This window comes from Coturnix japonica, unplaced genomic scaffold (genome assembly GCF_054131305.1).
Source record: "Coturnix japonica strain WE unplaced genomic scaffold, WE-NBRP24 Scf046, whole genome shotgun sequence".
NCBI classification, from domain to species: domain Eukaryota; kingdom Metazoa; phylum Chordata; class Aves; order Galliformes; family Phasianidae; genus Coturnix; species Coturnix japonica.
In genome coordinates, this window is record NW_028188949.1 from 2,101,289 (window position 1) to 2,113,930 (window position 12,642).

Sequence of the window (12,642 nt, forward strand, 5' to 3'; positions counted from 1 at the left end):
CTGCTGGGATGTGTCGATGCCCATCTTGCCATTTTACACCTAAGAACTGGATTTCCTGGGCAGACCCCTTCACCTTGCTGCGCTTAATGGCAAAACCAGCTTGCAAAAGAATTTGGATTATCTGTTTTCTTTTCTTGAAAATCTCTGCTGCTGTATGGCCCCACACGACAATATCATCAATATACTGCAAGTGTTCGGGAGCAGTAAAATTATTCATGCTTTATATGATGTTATGATGTGGAATACTGATAGCAAAATTACAAAATTATTAAACCATGACACCCTGGTATTTTTCTTTTTTTTTCTTAATTATTTTCCTTTTTTTTTTTTTCTTAAATATTTTCCTTTTTACTATTGAAATGTTATGGGCACATCTTATAGAAACACAAGGCTGTTTACAAAGAAGTGCATGCTGTGTTGCTGTATGATGAGCAAGACACATCTATTCTTCATCTAGCAGGAATAGTTGCTGAGCCTTAAGAACAGTTTCAGAAAGCTTTGGGAATTTGGGCGTTTTCCTTGTTTCTGCAACACAAAATGAAAATTTACGCTGTATACAAAGAAAAGGGGAGTCCGAACTTGTACGTTAAATTTGAAGGAGATCAATCTGGGGTAATATTAAAAAAAAAAAAAAAAAAAAAAAGGGGGGGGGAGTGTGGTCATCAAATACTATAAAATATATTAGCTGTTACTAGAATGCCACTTATCTTCCCCCCATACGAATCACTGTCATGTTGTATGTGAATTTGTGAGGTGGGTTTTGAAGCTGAAATTAAAAACTTCTTGTATGGCTGTCTTCATAGTGGCTATCCAGACTATCTGTAGAAATAACAGCTATTATGTAGTCAGCTATTCACCAGTTTTAACTGATTATAAATTATGTTTCAGGGTGGAGAACATAGCATAGTGCCTGACACCTGTGTTGATCCTGAGGGCATTCTTGATTCTGTGCATTATGATGTCATGGATATTAAAGAGCAAGCTGAGGCAGCACATAGTTCCATTGTATCCCTGGGGGACCCGAAGGAAGATACTGGCTGGTTTGAAAAGCAGCTGGAGAAAACTAACTTTGAACTGATGGAGACCAAAGAAGAGCTACCAGAGAAAAACACCAAACTACTTAAAACTGAAGAAGAGCTGATGCAGAAGAGCAAAGGTGAGTTATGCGATGTGAAAGGTAGAAGACAGAAATAGTTCATTAATCTAAAAGAGAAATAACCAGTCTGAGTAGGAATTAGAGGAGATGTTCTACCTTTGGAACCATAGCCTGTAGATAAGTGATAGTTTGTTCCTTGTGTATATTCAGGTTCAGCAATTCCACGGTTTTTGGTTATTTCTTTTCTTTTTTCCCCCTCTCCTTTAAACTGCAACTAGCAGCTTTACGCTTTCGTAAGTATGGGGTTAAATGTCTATATCTTGATTTTTACTTTTATATTGTAATCTCTACTCTTCTTTATGTCTTGTTGATGCAATGTTTTCGTTCCAAGAAATATAGAAAACTTTTGAATCACTCCCAATAAGTGAAGACCACATGCAAATTAATTAATCTGTTCAAAAGCTACCTAAACATTAGAATATCTGTAAAAATTGATTACTTAATAATCTATTGGCTACTTATGTAATACAACCTTTTCTGTGTGTTACAGACTTTGAAATGCAGGTGATTAAATTGGATGAGTCTGTTGAGCAACTTAAAGAAGCAACTGAGGTAACTTTATCAAGAAGATGTTGTGTAAAATTGTTTTAATACCAACTTGTGGTAGCTTAAAATGCTATTCCAGTAGGCTCCATTAATAGATTTCTTACCGAGCTTAGCTTAACTGAATTTGCCTTTAATGCATTGTGTAATTCAGCTACTTAACACTACATTAGAAACTGATGACTGAATTTTTTTTATTTTTTATTTCCAATCTCAATCAAGGTGCAGAAAGATGACATTATTACAGAGCTACAAGACTTAAAATCTCATTTAGAAGAAAAAGTAAAAGATTATGTGAGTTTTACACATCTCCGTATCCTTATACAAAAAAAGGAAAACACTAATTCTATGCTTGTAATCAACACATTTTTGGAAAACTGATTTTCTGTATGTAGCTGGTACTCGCTTGAAATTGTAAACAATTCAAATTTATCTGAAGGTAGTTGTTGTTAACACAAACAACAAAAATATCAGCGTGTTCCACTAACTCCTGCCTCACACTCCTACATCAGAGGAAGAGCAACAGTAAAAGTATGTTGAGTAGAGTTGGAAGTACAAGTAGGAATGGTCAGGATATCTCCACGTTCTATGCAGTCCATAAAACTTTAACCTGACTAATGTACCGCGAGCTACTGAATATGTGAAGACTAGCTTGATTAAGTATGTGTGCATACCACTTCTGGTGGTTTTTGTTCATTTTTTGATGTTTGGTAGCCTGAAGTAGCTCTGAAAACATTTATAGTTAATTCTGTCACTCAGATCTCTAACCTTGTAAGCTTAGCAACTTGACCCTTCTTAGTCGTTGACTGTCTGCATCACTGCAACTTAGTATTTCCATGGTATTAAAGCTGACTGTGATGAGTAGTCATGTCCTCACCTATTACTTCTTCCAAGAACAAGGCTCCAACTCTATCTGTGAGATTGTGTGGCCTGAACACTTCTGAGGCTTTTCTTTTCATAAGCTACTAAAGATGAATAATCAGTCCTTGGCAGTGCCAGCATGGCTTAACAATCGTCATCTTGTAAGTAAGGAAGCTTCACTTGTGGTCAAGGACACAATCTAAAATATGCGTGACAGAGCTGACTAAGCTTTAAGGTTGGATTATATCTGTCACGATGAAAGTGATTTTAGCAGCTTAGCAGAAGTGTGATGTGATGAACTTGTATGAGAGCTGACCATTTGCTCTTTGACCATGTTTGTAATTTTGTTGACTTCTTGGAAACAGGAAATTCTTTGATAAACTGGTAAACTCTTGATTGTGTGCAAGTCTTTTACTTTGTAACCTGCTAGGCTCTTGCTTTCCCTTGTATACTCTACCGAGTATTGCACTTGTCATTATCTGAAGGTGTACTTGTTCTGTCTGCTATTGAGATTTGTAACTGATGTCTATAGAGTCACCGGGTAAATATTTTAGCTGTATGGTTTTGTGTAAATATTTGCCTACAGAAGATTACTGAGACTTAAGTGCTCCTTTTGTTAAGCTTCAATGTAACTGATCTTATATCAATACAGGAAAAAACTACCTACCATTTAACTACCATTAAAGCAGAACCGGCAGAAGAGAACACTAATAAAGGAACTGAAAGCAGCCAATTTTCAGTGCTTTCAGTTAAAGCACTGAAACAAGATAAAACTGAGTTGGAAGTGGGAAGAAAGCGCAGTACTGATGAAGATAAGCCTACTGTGGAAGAGCCACCTCCAAAGAAAGGTACAGTTTCTTCCATCGTTGAACAGGGTGTCTTCCAAAACAATAAATTGCTTCCTATTCCGGATAGGAAGCAAAAGGCTGTGAAGCGCGTACCTTATGGTATAAGGAGAAAAGCCACTGTGTTAAACTGTAAATAGAAGTAACTGTTATGTAAATATCCCTTTTTCAGAAGGTCCTATGCTGTTCATTTTTGAATGCTTAAGAATAAAAGTTTTTGCACTATTTTTTTCCTTTTTGCTGCTTTTTCCTCATCTGTTGATGCACTTGCAGATTTGGTAATAGTTTTAAAGCAGTTTCTTTAGGATTGTTTCAACTGCTGTTGCTGATCTTCTGAGTAGCATCAGCTGTTCAAGTGCTTTTTTTTGTTTGTTTGTTTTGTTTTTCCTGAAGCAACTATCAAAATTGTTGACGACCTGTTAATTGCTCGCTCATGGGCAATATTTGAGCAAAATGGTTTGGATAAGCTCTGATGCATTTAACTTCACTTCTGGGCACAGCTGAGCATCAGTGTTCCTAGAATTACGGAAGGCATATACAATGTAGAAGGGAAAATCTAAAACTTAGCTGTAGTCCCTTCCTTTCTTGTATTCCTCTTGCAAAATATGTGCAAGGGAGAAAGTCAAGGCCTTCTTTGGATGAGATGCTGTTCTTGGATGATTTGTCCCTGCTGCCTTTATTTGGCATAAATATTGAATCCTAATGTGACCACTGAATGGCATCACATATAAGCATCTTACCAGAGACTGAGGGAGGGATGTGGACTCCTCCATACTCCAAATAGTAGTGGGTTTGTTCTAATCATATGACCAAAGCTCTCATTTAAAAATTAATGACAGCAATGCTCCACATAGGAATTAAAATGGGTAGCTGATAGTCACAATGTCAGCATGAAGTTTTCTGTTAAGAAGTACTGAGTATTCAATCATGTTAAAATTTTCTTCTATTTGTGAGTATTAATAGCGTCCAATTTCAAAAACCGCTTAATATATATTCTTTAGCTATGTTAAATATACACAGTAGAACAATGAGCACAGGTATGTTGTGCTGGTTCTTTTGTAGAATTAGTTATATAAGTAGCACGAGCAAAAGTGTTTTAGGAGATGCTAGGTTATCTCAGCTTCAAGTTCAGGGTATTTACACCATTCTCTGAGCTTTTAGGTCTTGTTTCCTATGCTCTGTAATAATGCTTTTTCCCTACTTCCTGTGTAAGGAGCTTCTAGACTGAACATTACACATCTTCTCCCTAGTCTTATTTATCTTGCTTTAGTGCTTGCTTGTTGTTTTTAGCATAAAGTGTTTAGATTACTTATAAATCATATTCCCCTCACTAGTGTTGCTGGGAGCAGCAGTCAAAACCCAAAACCTGGTTTGGGGTGGAATACGCCACTGCTGTTTCTTCAGTATGACTTTTAAATCAGTTGAGGGCTGTATATAAAACTCCTTAGATGAGTTAAGAGGCTGTTTCCATGCAGTACATGTGAATCTGTATGTAATGCAGGCTGCACGTGGGCACTATAAAATTCTTCATTTCTGTAGTTGTAGTAATAAAAGGACTGTACAAGAATCACCATGGAATATATTGTTGTGGTGACCCAATCCCTAGTAAGTCTTGACTTATATTTATTTTTCTAATACTTAAAGTATGCATATTATGGAATGGACATAACTGGATTCTAAAGCAGTGATGAAATACAGCAGAAGTCGCTTTTGATAGAAAGAAAATGCATGTGATTTTAGCTAATTGCTCACCAGTTAAAGAAAAAAACAGCCCCAAGCTAATGGAATATTTATGGAAACTTGAATCTGCAAATTTGTACAACTTTATGAGTGAACTTTATATGCAAAAGAGTAAGTGTGGACAGAAGTAGGAATCCTCATATTTTGTTTAGAGATCAACTGAATAAGAGAGACAGATATCAACACTTAAGTGATCAACTTGTCCAGGGTTTTATCTTTCTTTTGAAAGTAAGAGGACTGTGAGTTGGAATGAAATTTCTTAGAGAACTTTTTATCTACCATTTAGATGTAGATGGAGTGATTCCTGGCTGCCTTATAGGGATTGCTGAAGCACGGAAGATAGAAAGAATATAGCTGTGAATTATCTATCTCGTTCCCATGTTTCTTAAATCTAATTAGATTTTCTACTGGTGTGGAGTGGAAGGTTTGAGTAGTGCCATGGTAAAAGTGTTCTTCCAGACTGAAAACCTTTTGCTGTTAATTCTGTATAGAAATCTGAGGCACCTGATTACGTGTTCAGAGGACTTTAATTCCTTCACTAGTATCAAATACTATGTGATGTGAGGGCATGGCTTGCATATTACGACAGTTTTTCACTTAGAAGTTGCTACTTGGTGTTGTGAACTGCTGTGTAATAATTATTTTAATCAATCTGAGCTACATTCCTTTTCCCTTTTTTTTTTTTTTGTTTGTTTGTTTTACAGTAGTTGTAAATGAGAGAAAGAAAAAGAACACTGTAGAGCAAAAGACAATTGAACACATGAAACAAAAGTGCTCCGCGTACCGAAAGGAAGTACTAGCTCTGAGGGAAAGAACTGAAATCTTGGAACGTCATTTAGCTGTGCTTGAAGAACAATGCAGAAGAGAAAAAAATAAAAAAGAAGATTTCAGTAAGCAGGTAACAAGCCTGCGTATTGAGCTTTCTTTTTCTGAAGAAACAGCTGATGTCCTCCGTGAACAAATTCTGCAGGGTCAAGCTGACTATCGGGAAATTGCTTCTGAACTGGATGAACAGAAATCTATAAATATGACACTAGAAGACAAAAATGCCCAACTAACTAACAACATAGAAGTTGCCAAAGAATATATAATTGATAAAGTGTCACAAGTAAAAGAAATGCGGACCAAATTAGATGAATTATACAAATGTCACTTAGAGTTTCATGCCATCAGTACTGACTTTGTCAGTGTAAAGGATTCCTCAGACTCTGAAAAAGATGAGACAGGGACATCTCAAATTAGTTCTGCATGCATTCAGTCACAGACTTCTTCCATCTCAGATCTTGTGCAGGACCTCTCCTTTAGCTATAGTCTTGAGAGGATTTGGGAAGTATGCAGAAGTATTGTTGATGTTTCCTCACAAAAAAGTCAGCACATCAAAGCACTGCTTCAAGACAATGAAAACCTAAAGGCGGGACTGAATAATGCTGAAAATCATAATCGTCAACTTGTAATGAAGCTATGTGAGATTACAACTCACACTAGTCAGGAAGAAGATCTTGTGAATCAGTTACATGAGCAAATAGAAAAGAAAACTCAGGACTTTGAAGAAAAGACTGCAGAAGATCAGAGAGTGCACAATTTCAGGAGGAAGTTGCCAACTGTGAGGTAAAAATAAGAGAGCTTGAGTATCGCCTGGAGGCTTCCAAGACAATGGAAGACAATGTGTCAAAACTCAATGAATTACTTAAAGAAAAAGAATCTATTATTGTTAATCTAGAGACAGTTACAGCAACTCTGCAGGAGAAGTCTGCAAATGCAGACAAAAAGGTTGAAGAGTTAAGTAGCAAAAAAGCAAATCTGATTCAAGAAGTTATGCAGTTGAAAAACAGCTTGGAGCAGATGAAACATTCTCTTCGGGAAAAGGAAAAGAGTGAGATGGAGAAAGTTCAACGTACAGAATTGTAAGTAACCACTGAGTTAACTTAGAGCCCTTTGAGAATGAACTAGAGTTAAAAATAGTTAATGGGAACATCCCTTCGACTTAACGCATTTGCATGCTTATCAATGGCCAAACTACTACTTTAGGATGCTTTGGTATGCTACTTGAGTTCCAAGGGAAAACAGGAGTGTGCAAGGAAATAAAGAATAATATGGGGATTTCTGGTGGTTTTGTTGTACATCCCTCAGAATAGCATCTGAATAATTTATTGCTTCAGCATCTGATTATGAGAAGCAAGCTGAAATTCAAAAGTAATTGTTTAAAACTTGTCACTGGTCTAGATAGATTTAAGAGTCTTTTTACAAATAGAAACCAACAGGCAGGGCATGGATGAAGCTGTAATTGCTGTTTCCATGAGATGTGTAACATTAATGTTCTTTGTGTCTTTATTTTTAACATAAGGCTAGAAAATATTCTTTCTGAGAGTTCTGCCCTTGTACTGAATTTGAAAAAAGATTTGCAGAGGAAAGAAGAAGAGTATGCAGATCTAAAAGACAAACATTCTGATGCCGAGAAACAAATTCAGCAACTACAAAGCGAGGTTTGTAGTCAACTGAGCTATTTTTTTTCTGTAAGATTATGCTTGGCTTTCTGCTGTTAAAACTTCTCTAACTATGAAGCTGGAAATTTCACACTAGTGTGGCTAGCAGCAAATCTTAGGTAAAGTTGCCATTGAAGCTCTAGAGGGGACCAGAAGTTAAAACATGGTTTCGCATAGATAATGAACAGAGGAAAGTAAAGTTGGTTGGTAGTCTGGAATAAGGTTTGTGAAGAGAATAGCTAATCTGCCTCTGGAGGGGACTTGTTATTATCTCTACGTTACTGGTGACTTGCCATTGGTATCCGTGGTAACTCCAAAGCCTAAAACCTAAGTCTTGTGAAAAAACGCTGATAACTGGGAAGAAGAATGCTATTTACTTGAAGAGAAATAGACTAATTTCCAGAGGCTCTTTAATATAAGCATGTATATTTTTTTTCTTCAATTTCAGCTTCAGTGATGTTAATAGTTAAAATTTAATTATTAAACAAGTAGATATTTTAAAACCCATTTTGCAGGATCTTAGTCTGCAAGTTTATTGGGTGTGCTTGGGTTGGAAAATTGAAGCTTAAAAATGAATTCATGTCTTCCTTGGTAACCTTGCACTTGCTGTCGTTTTCCTACTCAGCACTTGTTTGTGAATTCCTCTTTATTTAACAAAGAAGTATTTGGCCAGGTTGGATTACAGAAGTCTTTTAATGAACCGTGAGCTGTGCTTACATTACAGGTGTCCACGATGCGTTCTGTGGAGGAATACCTCAGGAATAAGATGGATGAAATTGAAAGGATTGATAACCAGTTTAAGGATGAACTTGAAAGTCTTGTTAACCATTTTAAGGATGAGCTGGATTATAAAGACTTCTATATCCAACAACTTAAACAGGTATTTTACTTGCTCTTAATTTTTATTAAATGAGTGATGGAGGTTTTCCAAGCAACAGGGAAAAGGTGAAAAAAAAAATTGGAGCAAAATAAAAGTGGCCAACTGAAATTAGCGGTAGACCATGAAAGATATTCAAATAATTAGTCACTACAGAGCACTGGCAGATTGTTTTCAATACAATAATCTGCATAGTAAATACATATATAATATATGCATATAACCTGATCTTGTTGAGTGACATCACGATATGTTAATTGAAATGTCTTACCATAAACTCTTTTTATCAGCTTGAGTCCTTATTTATGCTTTATGAAAAGCTTATTAATTCTAGGCTGTCTTAAAGATTCTGCTTGTTTTTACTGTGTATGCTTTTCTTTCAACATGAAATATAGGAGCTGGTGGAAACTGAGAGGATGGAAGATATCTCCAAAGACTATGACCAACTATGTGATGGTCAGCCATTATTTGTGTGTGTGTGTGTGGAATATCCGTGTAAATGTTGTCACATTGCTAATGACTTTGAGTCTTCTGTGTTTCGATTTTAAAACATATCTGCATGTATTTGTATGTAAATATTTCAATGGAGATGCTCTATTTCTTTTAAAAGAGCTTTTGGTCATGGGAGAATCTTGATTTGAGAATAATGGGAGCTAGTAGGGAGTTCATCTGTAAATTTTCAAACCTTCAGATCTGTGTGCAAGGGATAGAACAATTGAAGTTATGCGGATGGCATTAGAAGAACAAGAGGAAGTGCAGCTTGAACAAGATGAAATGCTTCAAGCTCAGTTAGAAGAGAACCAAAAATTAGCTTCAGGTAATCTTTCCAGGGAAAGGGAGCAGGGATGCAAAAGGGGTTTAGACGTACTGTGATAGCCACTTCCATTTTCATGTGACTGTTACTTAGGCATTAACGTTCCATAGTAAACAACAACTCTCTTGTAGTTAAAGGCTTCTGTTATTTCTTTATGTCTGTAGCAGATAAAACCGAAGCTGCTTTAGTAAAAAGTCATTGGTGTGGTATTTCAAATATATATTTGAAATGATATGTTATCTAACCTCATTTTGTGTATTGAGTAGAACTGATTGCATGGAAACACAAATACAGTGAACTGGAATACCAGAGCAATAGTGACTGGCAGCAAAAGAACAACAAAAGTGATGAGGCAAATTTGAATGAAAACAGTACAGAATTAATAAAGCTGCAAAAAGAGCTGGAGGTAACTTAACTTCAAAGTTGTAACTTGATAAAGTAAACTGTTATATTGATTACAGAAACTTCCTGTAAAAGCTGCAGTGCAACATGCAATAGGGACCAGGTGCAGCTTTTTTGTGGTACGTTAAGAATGGCATCACTGATGCCCCCATAGTATAGGAAGTGTAGCCTTCCCTACATTATGCTGCCATGAGCAGTGCTTCTTTTGCTGGCCTTTGAACAGTTAGTTGTCTTATCCCATCTGATGTTATTTTTTGTTGTTGTTGTTTGTTTGTTTTTTTAAATAAAAGTAATGGGCTGGCAGTGGGAGTTTTCTAAGTGAGTATACAATAGGTTACATCCACTCTGTTAGTGGAATGGTTCTGAACTTCTTTCCTCCTTCACCTTGAGTAGGCTTATTCATGATATATTTTTTTAATGCACAGAGCCAATTCACTTTTTCAAGAAGAGGTGAAAGTTGAGCATTCATTGCTTCATTCTATACCACGTCAATGTGCTATAAGCAGAGTATACTTATACAATTGTTGTTTGCAAGAAAGGAATACTAACTCAAAGCAAATTGTAACTTACGGTGTATTTGTCAAAACTGTTTTCTGTTAGTTGCTTGGGCAACTAATATAAGCTATCGAAATCATCATCTAACTTTATCACCAGGAAGCCTTTTTTGTTGGGCTGCGGGTCTACTAATTGTCCTTGGTTAAAAGACTTTTATTTTTCCAAGCAGTTTCTCAGGTGCTCTGTCCTATATATGAGAATGTCTGCCAGTAGGTTTGATAGGAAAGGAGACTACTCCTACAGTGTAAACTGTGTTGCTTTTCTTTGTCTTTCAACCCTAATGGAGCTGCAAGTTTTTCTACAACTGCTGCAAGGCAGCGTAAAGTGTTAGAAGTTTTTAAGTTAAAAGAGTTTTTCTTATACTGACTTTTGGTGTAAGTTCTGTAAAGCTTGTGTGAACATTTATAAAGAAAAAGAGATGTTTTATGGAGGCTCTCCAGTCTGAATAAGAAATACTGGAAATGATTATTTTTTAATGGAAAAGAACTAATGATTATCCAATACCTGCCTTTGGGAATATTCTGTAGTAAAAACTGCTAATGTTTCTGTTATCTTGCAGAAACAAGTCTATTTAATGATGACCTGGCTTTTAAGACTTTTATTCCTTAATGACTCACTATTTCATTTTTGGTTTCTTTGAAATAGGAAAGTGAGACTAAGTATCAAACTGATAGAAAAAAGTGGCTGGAGGAGAAAGAAGAGCTCCTAAATCAGATAAAAGAAGCTGAGAATCTTCGCAACAAAGAAATGAAACAATTTGCTGAGGACCGACAACATTATAGAAAGCAACAAGCAGAAATCGTAAGTGATGAGATCCTGGCAGAGTTGTCTGGTGCCTGTAGTTTGGAGACAACTACATACCAAGTATTAACAGTAAGGGTGCATAAGAGCAGCTTGTCCAAGTCCCCTTGCTTTCTTATGCGCCAAAGCCCATATGAGAACTGCTTGATTTGGAAAAGGAAGGAATGGGGGGGCCACAAAAAGAAAGATCTTTCATAAGCGCATAATGAAATGTCACATATGTGGGACATCAATAAGAAAATTACAGTTGAAAAATAGATCACTATTTAATGAGGCTAAGAAAGTATTTTGTACAAAAGCTTTTGTTTGTTCTCTTTTCTGCAAAGCAGAAGGCCTTTAAGCCTTTATAAGGAAGAAAAGGCAATTGAGTTTCTAAAGAAACCCCACAAACTTCTCTCCAGATACTGAATAAAAATACTTGGTCAAACGGCCACAGTTTTGCTCCTTTATCACTTTCCAAATAGTGACTGATAACAAAGTCACTTGAGTTACTTGAGCTGTTTGCTGGGCTCTTGTCATGTAACTTCTTAAACATGTGAATCTGTACATTCTGCAAAGCTTTTTTTACATCTGGAAGTAGTTAGTCCCGACTTTCTGGACCTGCAAGCAGCATAGAAGGATGTGAGGAGCTTAGTATTATTATCACTTTGTGACTTTATTTTCCTAAAGCTCATTAGTAATCATTAAATGAGCAAATTGAAGTTGTTAAATAATACTAATATTTTTTCACAAGGAGAGTAATGTAGGTTGTCTAATAGAAGCATGGTTTTGCTTCTGTAAGTTTGTAGTGCAACTAGTTCTAGAGCTCCTGTGGATCTTGAAGAGATCATACATTTACTAAGACTGTAAAACGGTGCTAACTACCGAAGTGTTAGAACAGTTCAGTGTGTAGTAGGTGATGTTCACTGTTCATCTGTTCTTCATTTAGGAAAGACTTGTTGCCCAGCTGGAAGAAAAGGACCGTAATCTTCAAAAGTGGCGTGAGGAGAGAGATCAGTTAGTAGAAGCTTTGGAAGAACAGCTCAAAAGTTTGGCTTTAAATGAAAGCTTGGAGCAGATGAAACATTCTCTTCGGGAAAAGGAAAAGAGTGAGATGGAGAAAGTTCAACGTATAGAATCGTAAGTAACCACTGAGTTAACTTAGAGCCCTTTGAGAATGAACTAGAGTTAAAAATAGTTAATGGGAACATCCCTTTGACTTAATGCATCTGCATGCTTATCAATGGCCAAACTACTACTTTAGGATGCTTTGGTATGCTACTTGAGTTCCAAGGGAAAACAGGAGTGTGCAAGGAAATAAAGAATAATATGGGGATTTCTGGTGGTTTTGTTGTACATCCCTCAGAATAGCATCTGAATAATTTATTAATTACAGAAGTCTTTTAATGAACCGTGAGCTGTGCTTACATTACAGGTGTCCACGATGCGTTCTGTGGAGGAATCCCTCAGGAATAAGATGGATGAACTTGAAAGGATTAATAACCAGTTTAAGGATGAGCTGGATTATAAAGACTATACTATCCAACAACTTAAACAGGTATTTTTCTTGCTCTTAATTTTTATTA

The 12,642-nt window shown here is 36.3% G+C and overlaps 1 protein-coding gene across 1 annotated transcript; it reads left to right on the top strand.

Moving 5' to 3' along the window:
* The first annotated feature begins 819 nt into the window (after positions 1 to 819).
* On the top strand, positions 820 to 12,633 carry LOC146752357 (uncharacterized). The gene is made up of 11 exons (XM_085531944.1): positions 820 to 1,156; positions 1,647 to 1,708; positions 6,733 to 7,049; positions 7,490 to 7,628; positions 8,353 to 8,508; positions 8,901 to 8,961; positions 9,197 to 9,322; positions 9,586 to 9,725; positions 10,922 to 11,149; positions 12,006 to 12,196; positions 12,492 to 12,633. Exons 1-11 carry the CDS (start codon positions 880 to 882, stop codon positions 12,631 to 12,633), a joined length of 1,839 nt encoding a protein of 612 aa, XP_085388070.1. The 5' UTR covers positions 820 to 879.
* Positions 12,634 to 12,642: the final 9 nt, after the last annotated feature.

Coding starts and splice junctions, on each gene's coding strand:
- LOC146752357 (XM_085531944.1), top strand. CDS start 880: ATGTTTCAGGGTGGAGAACATAGCATAGTGCCTGACACCTGTGTTGAT. Junction 7,050..7,489: donor AAAGTTCAACGTACAGAATT/GTAAGTAACCAC, acceptor TTTTAACATAAG/GCTAGAAAATATTCTTTCTG. Junction 8,509..8,900: donor ATATCCAACAACTTAAACAG/GTATTTTACTTG, acceptor CATGAAATATAG/GAGCTGGTGGAAACTGAGAG.